Here is a 17201-nt window from a genome sequence, read left to right on the forward strand (position 1 = left end):
CAGTTTGACCAATATACATGGCAGAGGGGCATTGCTGGCACATGATGGCATATATCACATTGGTGCCCAACTTGATTATCATGCACATTGTGTAAAGAGTTGTCACTTTGGATGGGCTATCACCAGCAGGAGAGTGAATCTGTGTGGGGGGTGGAGGGTGAGAAAACCTGGATTTGTGCTGGAAATGGCCCAACCTGATGATCACTTTAGATAAGCTATTACCAGCAGGACAGTGGGGTGGGAGGAGGTATTGTTTCATATTCTCTGTGTATATATAAAGTCTGCTGCAGTTTCCACGGTATGCATCCGATGAAGTGAGCTGTAGCTCACGAAAGCTCATGCTCAAATAAATTTGTTAGTCTCTAAGGTGCCACAAGTACTCCTTTTCTTTTTGCGAATACAGACTAACACGGCTGTTACTCTGAAACCTGTCATTAGATTCACTAGCCTTCTGTAATGTCCAAATGAAAGACGAGCATGGCGGTGGGGGTGTGTGTGAAAAACCAGTGATAAACAGCAAGCTCTGTTGTGAGCCTTAATTCACATTTGCAAAATGCTTTGAAATTGTTGGGTAAAATACTATTGATATGTGCCAAGTATTACTGTTAACAATGCTCTGGTTAATTTAAAGCTAACTTGGATTAATGTTTTTAATATCTCTCTGTTGCCCTATTTCTGTAGCTACTTGAAGCATCCTTTCCCCCATTCCCAAGATATTACTGAAATGAGAACTTCCTGGGTAAATATTTCAAATTAATAAATTATATTTTAAAGTCCATTAAAAATCGCTAGACATTTTTCACAGGAATAAAAACACTAAAGTAAGTATCCTGGTAAAATTTCAAGTTAGGAAATTCACTTCTGCCAAAATAAATGCCCTTGCAGTGTCACGTGGATATAGTTGTTCTTCCCTTATCATTATTTATTACCCGGTCAGTGTTAGAGTTAGTAGGAATTTTTTTGAACACAAGTACTCCTTTTCTTTTTGCAAATACAGACTAACACGGCTGCTACTCTGAAACTTGAACAAAAACAAATCTTTTTGTCAAAAAAGTCCCTTTTTCTTTGTCAAAACTATTCACCAATTGTCTATACTTTCAAAATTTGATTTTTTTATGATTTGCTACATTAAAAATTTCAATCAACATTTTTGTTGTCATTTTCAGTACACTGTTTTTCCATTTTAAAGGGTTCAGTCAAGCTCAACGTGCCATTGTACTAGGTACAAACACTGGAGTTAACAATAGTCTCCGCCCTGAGTTTATAATCTAATTAGCTTGTCCTAAGTGGCTCTGATGTATGATGCAGTTATGAGGTGTTAAAGAGCTGCCATGTTCCACTCCAGAGATGGCTGCATTGCAAGTGATGGGTGGATCTACTTCTAAATGTGTAAAATGCTGTGTGCAACTTCAGGATGAAAGCTATGAGATACAATGTAAGATGCTTGTTTCTGTAGTTTTGTTTGGACAGCATTAAGCACGCTGATGTTGCTCAAAAGAGTATTGTTTGTTGCTTCTAGGGCCTCACTATGCTCAGCACTGTGTAACAGACAGGAATGCTCATTCAAAACACTGCTAAAATAAAAGTGGGCACATTTAATCAATGAGTTGGCTAAGTTTTGTGATATTTAAATGTTTTTCATTAGCCACTTGTTTTAGGGGTGAACATTTGCAAAGATAGACCTGTATAACTATTTTATTTCAAGTACAAAGTGTTCCATTAGTCACCCAGTTAAAATCATCATTATCCAGACTGTGAGCTCTTTGGGCCAGGGACAGTGGCTTCTACACATGAGGACAGCCCCTAGCACATTATGGGTATTCCCAAGATAGAAATAATAAATCATGATACCGTTAGATGTTCACTGCCAGCATTTCTAGGTGGCTGAGCCTTGCACAACGTGTCTCCTTATTTTACCAGGTTGATCCATTTGCTAATTTCCTTTGTCTTCAGCTAAAATCTGGATCTTTGCTGTGTTCGGGTTGGGGGTTTTTTTTTGTTTGTTTGTTTGTTTTGTTTTTTTGGGTGAGTAGCTTCTTTTCTAGTCAATGTGGTAGAGTAAGACAGAAGGCGGTTGCTCCTCTATCCTGGGGATTACAGTAGCTGCTGATGCCAATGATGAGTCAGAGTGTTTGGTGCTGATGTTGCTGCCATTTCATCAGCTCTGTGATCCCCAGCATCCCCTATTCGCCAGCTCTCCATCTTTACAACCCTGGGCATCTCTGCGACTAAAGTCCACACTGGAGGAAGGGCTACAATTCTTCTGGCTGCAGGGAAATGAAACCTCTTCTCTGGAGCTAGTCAGGTGCCCTTGAGGACCATCCCCTTGGTAATGCCTGCTTGGAGGCACAGAATAATAGAGCCTAGGAAGCCTTCTAGCATCGGGTTGTTTTTTTGTTTTAATCAAGATCGGACTTCCTGAGCCTGGAGGCTTTGATCTTCCTGTATGCAGGGTGGAGTCTGTTTTGGTGAGGGGTAACGAAGGGGGGGATCAGAGCCTTTTCTTGGCATCCTTCGTTGCTGACCTGGATTTAGGCTGCTGAGTTATAGCTCTAGATATTTGTGTAAACACTGTGGGGGGGGGGGGGGAAGGTTGGAGCCCTTGAATGAGAGCTGGAAATTCAATCCAACCCCTTTTCTGCTTTTGTATCTAGGCCAGCCACTGCCAAGTTCTTTTCAGTGAATTACAAACGCATTTCTCTGCAATTGCAAAAGGAAATACGGATCAGTAGCAAAATGCATGTCGGATCCTGATTTAAAAAGCAAAACAACCAGCTGGCGAAGGGGGAAATCTAGACTGGCTTGGGGCAAAATGGAGACCATCTGACCTTTGCATTTCCAGCAGAGACATCTTGCATGTGTGTTGCAGAACTGGAGGCAGAGGGAGGGGGAGGGGGTGCATTCCTGCCACCCGCCTCTCCCCCAAGAAGATTTCCCAGCAGCCAGAAACCATGACTGGACAGGGGAAGACGGATCCCATGCATTCTGAAGGCATCCCTGATCTCCACCTTCCACGCAGACCTGCCCTTGTAGCGCTTGTATTTCTCTCCTAAATCAGAGCTCCAGAACCCAGCAGCAGCGGTGAGACTGGGCCGCCCTCTGGTGGGCAGTGCGGGCGAGGCAGCGCGCCCTCTGGTGGGCAGTGTCCCTCCAGCGCCCTCTGCTGGGTGCCTCCCTTGGAGCCGGCTGCAGGACTGGGAGCAGAACCGCGGGGCACCTGCTGGCCGCAGAGCCTCCATCGCATCCGCTCCGGGCTCGGCATGGGCTGTGAGGTGCGTGCCTTGTGCTAGGCGCTTGGCAGAGGCTGCATTGCACCGGGCGAGGCCAGAGCGGGGCGAGCCGCGGGGGGGAGCATGGAAGCGATTTGGCTTTACCAGTTCCGCCTGATCGTGATCGGAGACTCCACTGTGGGCAAATCCTGCCTGATCCGCCGCTTCACCGAGGGGCGCTTCGCCCAGGTCTCGGACCCCACGGTGGGCGTGGATTTCTTCTCGCGGCTGGTGGAGATCGAGCCGGGGAAGAGGATCAAGCTGCAGATCTGGGACACGGCCGGGCAGGAGCGATTCAGGTGAGAGGAGCGGGAGGGAGGGCCGGTGGGATCCGGTCGGCAGCCCGCCCGCCGGGAACCAGCCTGCAGATCTGCCGAGGGAAGCCGCGCCAGCCAGCGCCGCCTCCTTGCTCTGCCCTGGCCGGGCGGCGGAGCCTGGCCGCGGGGTGCACGGGCGGCCCGGGGGAGAGCAGCCGGCCCGCGCCAGGCGAGACCGCAAAGCTGGAGCCCACCCGCGGGCCTGGCTCAGGGCCCTTCGCCGCACCCTGGCCGCGGCCTCCGGGGGGCTGAGCTGGAGGGGATGGAAGCAGCTAGCCTGGGAGCCGGCAGCGCCCACAGGCTGCAGGGGCCGCATCCCAGGCCTCCCTCTTTCCCTGTGACCCTGTAACCCTCTGACACTGGAGCAGGGAAGGCCGCAAGCCCCGCCCGGGCTAGAGCAAATCTAACTGGCCTGGCTGCCCCAGGGCTCGCCCCTAACGCAACCCTCGGACACCTGGACACTCGGAGAAAATGCTGGTCCCTGGTTGTTGGGCCGGAGACCAGAGCTGGCTTTTTAGGTGGAGGGAAACTGTAGATTTTCCCCTTTGGCCGGGGGTGTTGCCCAGCCCAGAGGGAATGAAATTAGCTAGCAGCTGTTCACCTTTTTCTATGAGGCCTTTGCCTTTTGCACAAAGAACGAGGTGGGTTTCCATTCAGTGAGCCTGCTCTGGTTTTTGACGCCACAGAACAATACGTTCAAACCTCAGAGGTGGAATGAATGAAATAGAAAGAGTTAGTACAATTCCGATTAGAAAAGCCAGCATTGTTCATATGTGACGGGTGAGAAATCAGGCCCTTGGAAGCCAGGAAATGCAGTTAATGCCTCTGCCTTGAAATATGGTCCCTTGGTGTCATTATGAATTATTTGTCCATTGATACTATTTTATGCAAACTGGAATTCTTAAACAGTATATCCAGCAGCAAGATGTAGCACCGAACATACCATCTTCAGACTTGATTTGTAAGTATCTGTGCAATATACTGAGCAAGCCAAAATTATAAATTGTAACACAGAGACTCAGATGTAGTTCCATTTAGAGCCAAATCCTGCTTGCTTTGTTCATGTCTGACTCCCACTGAAGTCAATGGCACAGAGAAGGTTTCGTCTTTAATTTTCTGCTGAGCCCAAAAAGATGTAGTGGGCAAAATACGCATTCTGAGCGTGTATCAACGTTTGCCCAAGTTATACAGAAGCATGCAGCCTCTCTCTGTACTGCGGAGGATGAATGGAAGATTTTGAAACATAACAAGGCTTGTTTGCCTCCACTGGCCCAAGTGAAAATAAATCAAAACAGATCTCTGCATGTTAGCTATGGGAACAGACATAAATGTTCACCAAGCACAGAAAGTCAAGGCAAATTCAGTGCAGATTGTTACCTTCTTCACATCAAAAACGCAGTTTAAGCAGGAAGGTGAAGGAAGAACATGGAACAGGCTGGTGTAAAGAAACAGCAGCCAAGCGTTTCTAACATGGTTGCCTAAAGTTAGGTTCCTACGGCCTTAGCTGAGGCATCTAAATATGCAACTGGATTGTCAAAAGTGCAGCAGCTCCAGTGAAGGCTCTAGACTATGGGATGGAGATCAACCAGGCCAGTTCAAGGATTTTAGGCTGACTGTGAGTAACAGTTACCTTCCTACATATAGGGAGAGTACTGTGGTAGCATGCCTTGCAGCCTCGAGCACTGAATACTGAATGGGAACTAGTAATTTAAGAGACTAACTGGTAGCAAATGTGACTTCATTAGCAAAGAAAAGAACTATATGGGGGGATATCCACGGGATTCAGTGCAGAACCATATGGTAAATTGCAGCCATGTGATAACTGTATTTATCATACCTCTTTCACCTGCACTCTGCTCACTCATCCAACTTCCTGGTGGGCCACTTCCAGCCTTCCAGACCTCTGAGCAGCTTCAAAAAGCTGCCGTTTTTTGTTAACCTGACTCAGAAACATTTCAGTGGCTGAATCCCTCCCTCCATTTGCTCACATGACACTGGTTGTGGCCCGGGATAGACAATGTTCAGTCCTTAGCAAGTGACATGTTTAAGGTCTGATACCTTGCATCCATTCAGGGCTAGAAATACCAGATTTATACCATTGGGAGAGGGCAGTTCCCAGCCTTCAGTTGATACAGACTCTGTCCTTACAGCTTGGAATGTAAAGGTGACCTGTTAAGGAATTTTTTAAAAATGAGCTTATGCCACTGCGCCTCCCACCCCCCACGCTGCATAAAGAAGGCTTGAAAGATTTTCCCCCTACAATAATTTTTCCTTGCTTTAAAGCTTTAGAAATAGTGGGAATACTGAGGCTGCTTACCCTTTGTTTTATGCACAACTCGAATGCTAAATGGGGGCAAATTATACCACTCAGCTACTTGTCCCCTGATTCTAGCCCATTTACAGCTACTGCTGTTCCACCCATTTGGCCCACCGATTCTTGAATCTTGATTAGCTTCTCTGCCTGTTCTGCTCTACACCTGAGCAGGAGACTCCCAGCTGGAGGCCATCGCTGATTGAAGCTTTCCCGTCTCCTGTAAGTGGCTGGAAGGCTACCTGATGGAATTAGACAGCTGGGCTGCAGATGGCCGCACAAATCTTCACATAACACAGGTTGCAAAGTCTTTTGTTCTTGTTAATGGTACACAATCGCTTGGCCTTCAGCAATACCTTCAAGGCAAAAGGACATGAAATCACAGAATTACAGACATTTGGGCTAGCAAACCAGCTAGGTCCACGCTGGGTAAGTCTTCTCCACAGCATATTGTGCGTCTCAAAAGTTGGCCCCATACGGCTTTCCAAGCAGCCAGCCTGAGTCAGTGCTTTCCCACAGACCATGTTGTTTTGGGCCTTGATTAAGCAAAGCACTCAAGCATGTGCTTAACTTTGACTGAGCCACTGACTTCAGTGGAGTTGCTCCTGATTTACACCAGAATAACTGAGATCAGAATCAGGTCCAGGAAGAGCATTCCAGGATGCTGGAAGTATCCCTAATTCTAACCCTAATCCAGGTCCATGAGCAGCACAGCTACAAAACCAGAGGAAATAATCCAGCAGCCATAGCCATGAGATCAGAGTGACCTTATTTTCACCTGTGTCTTTAATACTACCCTAAAAATTACTTTTCCCACGTATGCAAACAATGGAGTTGCTGTAGCGAAGACATGGAAGCTGGGGTTGGCAGGGGGTGTGTCCATGAAAGGGAATCTGAGCCAGAGACTTGAGAGGGCATTGATTATCTATAGCATAGGTAAGAAATCCTCCTTCTTCTCAGTTCTCTTCTCTCTCTGCCCTGTGGCTCTTCTCCCATCACGCTACAGCAGTGCTGCTTGCTGTTGATAAAGCAAAACTTGGAAGCCCCAAATAGTCATTTGTGGGGCAGTTTCTCTGGATACACGAAGATTTTGCAGGACCCACTGACTCCTCACTATGATTCTGGTTGCTCTAGATTAAGAAATCAGTGCCTGTCCCACGATAAAAGAGCAGCAATACGTTCCGTCATGAAATAGGACGATCCCACAAAGGAAAGAGCGTTCAGGAGCATGACCTTCTCCAGGGAGAAGTGTATACTTGCTTCCTGATTGACAGCGGATCCCTTAATCTGCACAGAAAGCAGCAGTCAGCAATCATTCTACAGCTTCTTTGGCATTTACTCAAGTTTAGTTGTCATCAAAATGTAAATCTGCTCGGGCTAAATTTCACGGGCTGGTTTTGTAGTAGTTCCGTTTACAGCATGAATACTACACAGATTGGCTTGCTCTCACGTCACAGTTCTAGCTGCACGTGCAGTTGCCCTGACTCACAAAGCTCTTGTAAGGTGCCTCACGGTTCCCAGCATGTTGTTTTTTGCAGCAGTGAGAACAGAGAACCTGTGAATGGTCAGACCTCAGGCATGTAAGGACACAAGTCCATTGGCATTTGATATTTTCCACTAGATGCCTAATAGCAAAAGCACTGAAGCAAAAGCAGGTGCTCGACTGAATTGGGGCCTAAATCAGTAGAAGGTTCAAATACCTATGCCGTAATTCAGTGGAGCTGGAAACAAAAGTGAGAGGCCTAATGCCAATCAAAGTGCCCTTCTTACACTTCGTTGTAAGCTTGGGCTTGTTCCATCAGGCAAATCAGCCCACATGAGTGTTAATGTAGGAGCCATTCTTTGTGGGACTGCCTGAGCCAAGTTCTTTTGAAGGCAATGGAGAGACTCCTATTTGACAGGAAAGGGAGTTGGGTCAGACTCTTGTATGCCATATATTGTACAGAAAAGAAAAACAACACTCATTTTAGTAATGCCTGGGGATTGTAAAACATTTATAGGGGCCTTCGTTTTTCATCCTCCACCTGAAAATCCAGGTGCTTCAGTTACCATGGGCCAGATCCACACAGGGGACTTAGGCTTAGCATTGCAATGCCTAACTTTAGGTGCCCTGCTGCCCACTGGAGTCCTCAGTCCCCAAGCTCCCTAGACAATGCAGATGGAGAGTCAGGAGCCTAAGAATGGGAGCCAAAAGCCAACACGCTGAGCAGGGAGCCACCTAAGCTACCCAATAGGAGGAGGCCTAAGCCCTGCCCCGACAAAGGTGGCTAGATGCCTCCCTCCACTCAGGATTCACAGCCAGGAACCCTCTCCTGCAGTAGGTGCTTAAAGCAGGTTAGTCCTTTCTCATGAACATGTGAGGGGAAGAAAGTGACCCCCTTTTATCCTACAGTCCACTGGTTAGAGCACTCAGCCAGGGTGTGGGAAACCTTGCTTCTGCCCCCACTCTGTCTGATCAAGAGCAGGGACCTGACCCCAGGTGAGTGCCCTAATCACCAGGCTAAGGTATTCTGGGGGGCGATTGTCCCACTTCAGGGCAACTCCATCTCTATTTCCCCATCATGGTGCACCAAGGGCACCCACTGTAGGCTTCCAGCTCCTCAGCCATCACCTCTCTTGGGCAGAGACCACATCTCTGACTATGGCCCTCCTGACGGATTTTTCCAGGCTGCACAGTTCCCTATCTGCCCTGTGATATCCCCAGACTGCTTAACCAGGCCAACATCTGCACATTCCATTGTCTTCAAAGCCCATGAACGGCTGTAATGGTCAACAGTTACAAGTTACCCCATAGCTCTTTCTAAGCAAGCACATTTATTCTTAAGGTAAAAGCATTACAGAGAAAACATTAACAACAATACAGTTTATTAGCATGCTTGTAGGTTCTTTATTAACAGCCACTACCCCAGTGCCAACAAGGGCTCTGGTAGGTGCCAGTCCTTCCAAACCCATCAAGGGGTTTTTCTTTGGTTACAAGTTCATAACCACCTTAGCTCAGAACCAGAACAACCATGAATAGTTCCAGCATTCCTGTGTCCAGCTTGGCCCTTTGATCTGGGAACATGTAATCAGCAGACAACAGTCCTCTCCTCAGGGCAGAGCTTCAAACGGCTGGGTTTTTGCATAACTGGACCTGGGGACTTTGCCTTCTCTTCCCCCTAGTGATTCCCCAGGAAATCCATGTCATACCTATTGTCTCAAAAGCCTATTCTTGTCTACCACATTGTTCAATGTAGCCCCGAATAATATTCACCTTTGCATGTAATACAATGGACTCCAAAGACACAAACTTAATTCAATAAGGTTTGCTGAGGATATTGCAGGAAGGGGCCATACACATCAGACATCTCTCCTGTTGAAACTGTTCCGCGTTGTATACAATACCTAGCTAGTCCTTGGAGCAGGGGACTGGAACCTGGGGCTACGGGGAGAATGCACCAACCCCACGGCTATAGAGTCATTCATTCTCTGGCCCAATGATTTTTTAAGTATTTTATACAAAGTGAAACAGCTGCAACACAAAAGATCGAGTGAGCCCACCCCAGAATACCCGACAGCCCCGTGGTTCGGGCACTCGCTCCCCCCTTAGGCAGACTGAGGATTTTTATTCGGGTCTTAAACCTCCCAGGTGAATGCTCTAATCACTCCATCTCTGTCAGCAGTGGCAGAGCTTCGATGGATTTGCATATGCCTACGGGCAGAGACTTTAGCAGTGGAAACTTCGGTGCCCAGGAACTTGGGCTGCCTCCAGGATTAGGCAACAACTGAGCAGGGGGTTGAGGGGCTACATTTTGAACTTAGGTGCCAAAAGTGGCAGTTAGGAGCGTAAAGTCTTCTGTGGCTCTAGCCCCGTGAGTTCAAGTCTTGCAGGGCAACAAAAATTATAACGAACAAATAGTGCTGGTACCAGTGTACGGAAAAAATTAACATTTTTGACCAAAAAAAAAAAAGTGGAATTTGTTCCCCATATTTTCAACCAGCATTATTATTAAACTGTATCATTGCTAACAATCAATAATATCCCTGTCCCCAAGTTGCTTCAAGTAGATGTGGCCCCAGAGAGCGGCTTGAATGTTCCTTAGCAACGTGTTGGCGCTTATAGCAGCCGTAAGAGAACGAAAGCGTGCCTGTGCGTGCAGATGATGCCTCTGATTTTTCACAATGTTTCTAGGCTCCAGCTTCCAAGTCTACTGCAGGCCATTGAAAACGCCCTCTTTGCCTTACAAAAAGCTAAAACCTGCTGAGTGCTTGGTTCCAAGAAGACCCCTTTTAGGGAAGGTACATGGTGTATGGTACAGTGTCTCTTAACATGAAGTGACTTGATCGTGGAGTAGCTGGGGAAAAGACTTCTGAGATGGCAGACAAAGGCACAGCAGGAGCCAATGACTGAAAGCTGAAGCTAGACAAATTCAGAGTAGAAATAAGGCAGTAATTTTAACGGTGAGGGAGACTAACCATTGGAACAACCTATCAAAGGAAGTGGTGCATTCTCTGTCATTTGAAGTCTTTAAGTCAAGATTAGCTGTCTTTCTAAAAGAGATGCTATAGCTCAAACAGAAGTTGTGGGTTTGAAGCAGAAATTATCAGGTGAAATTCTTTGGCCTGTTATGCAGGAGGTCAGACTACATGATCATAATGACCCCTTTGTCACTATAAATCTTCAAACCCAACTACCTGCTAACAAATAGAGCTGGTCAAAAACGTTTGGGAAAAGGAAAATTTCAGCCACCACCAACAAAAGGACAAAACTTGCCCCCAGAATGTTCAACTTCTAAAATGATCTTTACTTTCTTGTTGGGCGGGGGGGTTCTTTTTCAGATCCATCACCAGAGCCTACTACAGAAACTCAGTAGGCGGGCTCCTCTTATTTGACATTACAAACCGCAGGTCCTTCCAGAACGTCCATGAGTGGCTCGAAGAGACAAAGGTGCACGTCCAGCCATACCAGATTGTCTTTGTTTTGGTAGGTCACAAATGCGACCTTGACACACAGCGGCAAGTCACTAGACACGAGGCTGAGAAACTAGCTGCTGCATACGGCATGAAGTACATTGAGACATCTGCTCGGGATGCCATTAACGTGGAGAAGGCCTTCACCGACCTGACTCGAGATATATATGAGCTTGTTAAAAGGGGGGAAATTTCGATCCAGGAAGGCTGGGAAGGGGTAAAGAGTGGGTTTGTACCGAATGTAGTGCACTCTTCAGAAGAGGTGGTGAAATCAGATAGGAGATGCTTGTGCTAATCACTTCTAGTGAGAAAAGCTATGATGAACTCTACTAATCAAACATACTCTACTAAGTGAACTCAGTGTGACGGAAAGGGATTGTAACTCTAGCATGGTGAATGGCCTCACACGTTGGACACCAGAGGAACAGAACCAGGAAAGCAATGGTCTGTTCCAAATAACCTCTTTCAGAATTGGGGGGGCTACAAACCTATGTGAGAATGAACAAAGTTGCATGTTTATGTTGTAGGAGACAGGAGGCATAAGAACAAGAGAGGATCTGAATGAGCTGGTACAGAACAGGGAAATTTACATGTACTGTTTTTGTGTGCCATGTGTTGAAGCCACAGTCTGAAAAGTCTATTAATACAATACACATGAGAGGAGAGAGAAAATCTTGGTTTGCATCAACAATTTATTTCCAGGAAGATTAGAATATAGCGTGGTTGCCATTCATGAATGTTACTTCCAGGGTTAACTCAAAAGAAATATATTTTACAGATACGGCACGCACACTTTTGGGGCTTCATGTTCTTGTACCTCGTTAAAACATAGACTAAGACTATAGTATGGTACTTTAACAGGAAAATAAGGGATATTTTATTGATAACTAAAACTTAACCATCACCATCCCCCTAAAGAGGGGTGTTTTCCTTGCCCTGCCTAGCTGAGACTAAGGGCTAAGTCCAGCATGACAGCTCCAATTATAATTATCAGATGACTTTATAAATACTTATTATCTCTCTCCATGATTTTAGTAGAAGTACCTCGACTATATGGATTTCCAATATAATTAACAGATCATGAGTATAAAGCTTCCTAAGTGTATCCTCACATCCAGTATCTCACAGCTGGGTCAAGGTAACCAGTGATTAGCAGCCAGGTGGGGAATGCAGATATTTCTGTCTTACTGTCAGAAGTAGGGTGATGTTGGCAGCATTTCAGTGTAAACTTACATTGCTCCTTAGGAAAAAAGGAAAGAACAAAAGAAAACTAAAAAGATTTAAAGCAAGAGCATCATACATCCCTGAAGGTGGAGTTTTCTTTTAAAGAACAAGGGAAAGAGCTGGGTCCAGTACTGAAAGCAGGGGCTAGGGGCAGCAGTCTCTGCTCTTATTGTGTTGCTTTCTTTACTGGCATCTGGGGAAGAAGAGAAATAGGAAGTGGAAGGAGGGGTATAGAGCTAAAGTGTCTGAGAGGGTGAAAAGGGAAGAAGAGAGAAGCATAGGAGAAAAAGTCTTCTCTTTGTTTTATTTATATTCTACCCAAGATGGGGCCTACACTGGGCAGGTAGCTGACTTTAAAAGGCTATAATTAAGTGTCTGTTTTCTGGGAACACCATCTACCATTTCAGCTTTGCTTCGTGTAAGTACTGTATTAACTAAAGCTTTTGGAATGCAGAAGGGTAACAATGCGCCTGCATTGTGCCGAGGAGGATCAACATGTTAGCAAAACGTAAAGTGACATTTATTCAAGTTTGTGAGTTTTACAAGCCAAACTGTTAATTTGGTTATGAGGGATTAGGCAAACCACATAAGAGATCCAGCATTTGAATACAGGCCTCCAGGTAGACAAGAATAAAGTACTTCTAATTGCTCCTCTAAGGTACCATGTTCCATAAGAGTATGATTTCTGACAAGTTGAATCTGTCTCTCTTCAGATCCGTTCTTGTAGTTTGTACCATTTGAGCCCAATAGTATCATAAAAGTAACAAGACCATTGCTTAAGTATAAAAGCTGTAAACAAATTAAAATGAATAATATTTTACCTTTAAATTTTCTAGTAACATTTGCAATCCTTGAGCTCAGCAGGTGAGAGCCAACATGGTATGCCACTGTGAATTCATAGGCAGCGAACGTAGATCTAGAGGATATTGAAATGGGGGTTGGCTGCGGGAAATGATACAGCCTTTTACTTCTGAATACCAATGGTCAATCTTGATTAGGTCATAACTGTACTCAGTTTGCTGACCTAACTCTAAGACCCCCATTCAAAGTGGTCTCAGATTTTCTAGTTTAAACAACAATCTGTCTTAAATATAGAGACTTTGGTTTAATCAAGTAATACTCTGTGAACATCGAAGGAAGTAAAATTTTTGGGGCCTATCATGTTTCCTGTATCAAAGTCTCATGAGCCAGCATAGCAGGATCTCACTAATGGGGAAAATGATTGAGCTTTTCACTACATTTCCTTTTCTTTTTTTGTTTAAATGATAAAAAAAAATCTACATTTTGGTAGGTGGGGTTGGGTTTTTAGTATTTAAATATAAAATTTAGAAAAGTCATAAAAAAGCTTGTCCAGGCTTTGAGTAAGCCTTGAATTTGTATTGTAAGTATAGTTCAAAAAAGGTACAGTCTGAGGACAAAAATCTGTGCTATCTGAAACTAACTACTTAAAAATAATGAAACAAAAGGAAATGGTTAATATTGAATAAAAGAGCATTGTGTTCACCTGTTTTCTAATTCCTTGCATTTTCTAGGCAGCTTATAAAAACAATAGACAATGTAATACAGTCATGTGTACAAGTCTGGGCTGTTTTTTCTTTTTCTGAAATGAAAAACCTTATAGGCTTTGATAAACATTCTTTTCTAACAACTGGTTTTAGTGCTTTGACTACTGCAAGAGGCATTAGAGAAATCAGATGGTGGTATCATTCAAAAGAAACATCCAGGAGTTTTTACTCTAGGACAAAGGAAAACAAAAACTTTTTGTGGCACAGGTCACAGATTTAAAACAATCTGCATGTTGGACTGGAATTTCGCAGAACCTCCAGAATAAAGTATACTGTACACTTTTCCTTGCTTTCTGTTATGCACTGTAATGAAATGTGGAAAAAAAACCCTCGCTGTATTTAGCTGTATGTGAATGAAACATGCTTGTATTTAGCAAAATTGTTAATGTGATTATGTGAAATTCAAATCTTGTAAAGAAAAACTTGTGTTTTTTTCCTTCCCCCGCACTCCCATTCTTCATCAGTAAGCCATCTAGTAACTCCGTACTTCTACACAGCAACCAGGACTGAAAATCCAATACAAAATAATAAACAACATGCACTGTTTACAACAAATCTACCATGCATTTTCTCTTAACGATGTGTCTTTCGGTAGCCAATATTTAAGATGCGCTCATTGTCCTTGTGGAAAAAAAGTCAATAGGGGTCTATCAAAAGTCAATACAGCTCTACAGGATTTATTAAAAAAAATCCATTGGGTTTTTATAATTCATTGGTTCACAGCCAGTGACAGTTACAGTAGTTATCCACAATATTAAAGCACCATATGCCAGGTCCTCAGCTGGTGTAACTTGTCCTAGCTCCCCTGACTTCAGTGAAGCTAGAACACATTCTACCAGCTGCTGATTTGTCCCCATATAAAGCAAAGAGAACTTGAGACTATAAATATAAGAATGAGACTAAATAGCCAGAATTTGCAGTGTTAGACCATCTGTAGGTATTTTCCTTCAAAGCACCATTATTTAATATCTAGGATTTGCAATCAAATCCTAAAGAACGGTTTAAAAACAAAGAACAGAGCAAGGTTATCATTGTCTGTAGGCTGTATGCATAAGGATATGTTCCACCGTTCAGAGACCAGTTAGCCTGGAATGGGGAGCAGTTCAGAAACCCCTTAGCAGGTCTATGTTTAGTGGAGAGACATTTTATAAGTTTACTTAAAGGTTTCAATCTCTTTTCAGGGTGGCCCCCACTGCTTGCACCATGAACAGAATGGCTCTGCTTGCTCCTTATGCTTACACAAATTCTCAGGATTGTGTGTTAGGTGCAACCGGGTGGGGATACTGTTTGGGTTTTATTGCTGCTCCCTCTCTACTCCAAAGCACTAGCTAATAATAGGTTTGCTGGCTTGTAAATGTTTAGCTTGACTTTTTACTGGGCATGGTGGAGAAATGCAATCACTGCCTTGAAGCCATCCAAAAAGAGAGCAGCTTTACAAGAGGCAGAAATTCCCGATGTGAGACTCATACTAATCCACTGTGTGGGAGAGGATGCTGGGGCAGAACAGTGGAAAACTGCATGGGCCTGCAGTTGCCCCTCACTTCACCAGAACCATCATGTGATTCCTTCTCACCTTTTGGGCCGTTCCACTACCTATGGCTGCCAGCTCAAGCAAAATCCACTGACCCCTTTCTTGTCTACTGCTGCATTCAGCATAGAGAAGGAGCAAACATAGTCTGGCACAGAGAGATGAGCCAAGCCTGAGCATGCTGCAGCTGGCAGTGACTGGGGGCAATGGGGCTAGGAAAGCAGAACAAACAGCAGAAGCTTCCTAATCCCATTAGCGATAATTACCCCATTCCAATGGCCAACACACTCCCACTCTGCGTACTCACTTCCTCTCTTGCATCTCTTAGCCTCTTAAAGCTAGAGGTAGGCAACTAATTCCTAACAGTTTATCCAATGAATTTTGCCCCATCTCTGCTAATTAGATCACCATGCCCCAACAGACATAGTCTGCAAATGCTGTGCACCAAATTCCTGCAGGTAATTCTTGGGAGATGGCTTGTAGGGGACCAGCCTGGCACAAGCATTCACAAGTCACGCTAGGAGGGTAGTTCTGAATGGACATGTATATAAAATCCATCTAGGGAGAGAGTCAAGGAGGGTGGGTAAACCACAAGATTCCTTCCCCCGGCTCCCAGCCCCTGAAGAGGCAGTCACTTACTAGGAGGTTGGAGTCAGGAAGCAGAGTGAGGGCAGTGGCACCTAAGCTGTCTGCACCATTTGGCATCACGTGCTCTTCTCCAGGATCACATAGGTAGTGCAGGCCACCACAAAATCCTTGCTACTGTGTCCCTGTCCCAGTGCCACCGCTGATACGGATCTCCCTGGCAAGTACAAGGGAGAAATGCTAAGCAGAATAGCCACCAGTACTCCCGGTTTGACTGCCAGCTTTTGAACCCAGGCCAAGGAACTGCTGCCCCTGGCCTAGACAGCAAGCTAATCAGCAACTTCCTGCCCCCAGAGCATGGGCTGCTTCTCTCTATCAGAGGCAGTTTGCTCCCAGCTCTGGTCCTCTGCGGATTGTTCTAGAGCCACACTCCAGCTACTCAGCTTATCAGCAGCCTGAAGCTGGGAGCACTGGAGAAAGTTAATTAGCAGTCAGCAGAGAAGCCTGCATTCTGGGGACAAAAAGTCAGCCACCATGATGGGCCAAGCATGACAGAGGAAGCCGGGGGGAAGAGGAACACCAAGGGAGAAACGAGAGCCAAAGGTTAACTGAAGAAAGGGAAGGAGTGGAGGGAATTAGGAGGGAGCTGGAAGAGAAATGAGAAACTGCTTCCTTTACAGTACAGAAGAAGGAAGTCAGTTGAGGTGAAGCAAAAACATCAGGTATAGAGAAAAGAAAAAAAGGACAAGAAACAGGTAAGATGCAACAACTGCAATAGCTATGGCATGCCCAGGTACAGATCATAAATATGGGTCTTGATCTCAGAAAGGTTAGGAACTAGTAGATAATTTAAATCAGACTCTCACTGGAAACCCTGGGTATATATATTTAACTTTTGTGCTCTTTTAGTAAGAAAGTAGGATCTCTTGTCAGTGACCTAGAGAGTGTCACTTTGTTAAGATTGCAGTCTACTTGCCTATCCTCATCTCCTTGTGGATGGTCCACTGATTTCTTGAAATGTGATAAACACTGAACTCTTCACTTCCTTCTCCTAATCTGTCTCCCCAGCTCTCAAACTTGAGATCATGGAATTAGCTTGGACTACTCCCAATCAGGAGACTGCCAAATTGTAGCTGGGGCCTCTAACATTAATACCTATCCCTTCTACATATTCAGTCCTCAAATCCTGCTTCCCACCATGGAAGTGTCTCCTCGGGGCTACAAGTAACCTCCTCCTGTCGGGGGGAGGGATAGCTCAGTGGTTTGAGCATTGGCCTGCTAAACCCAGGGTTGTGAGTTCAATCCTTGAGAGGGCCATCTAGGGATCTGGGGCAGAAAATTGGGGATTGGTCCTGTTTTGAGCAGGGGGTTGGACTAGATGCCCTCCTGAGGTCCCTTCCAATCCTGGTATTCTATGACACATCTCTTCCCTCTTCAGTCTAGCCAATTTCT

At 45.2% G+C, this 17201-nt stretch overlaps 1 protein-coding gene across 1 annotated transcript; it reads left to right on the forward strand.

Annotated features, from left to right (window-relative positions):
• Window positions 1-1181: 1181 nt before the first annotated feature.
• On the forward strand, window positions 1182-14191 carry RAB39B (RAB39B, member RAS oncogene family). The gene is made up of 3 exons (XM_084639818.1): window positions 1182-2329; window positions 2655-3568; window positions 10716-14191. The coding sequence occupies exons 2-3, from the start codon at window positions 3354-3356 to the stop codon at window positions 11140-11142; spliced, it is 642 nt and encodes a 213-aa protein (XP_084495944.1). The 5' UTR covers window positions 1182-2329; window positions 2655-3353; the 3' UTR covers window positions 11143-14191.
• The last annotated feature ends 3010 nt before the right edge of the window (window positions 14192-17201 follow it).

Source organism: Lepidochelys olivacea (genome assembly GCF_965140295.1).
Source record: "Lepidochelys olivacea isolate rLepOli2 genome assembly, chromosome: 9".
NCBI lineage: Eukaryota > Metazoa > Chordata > Testudines > Cheloniidae > Lepidochelys > Lepidochelys olivacea.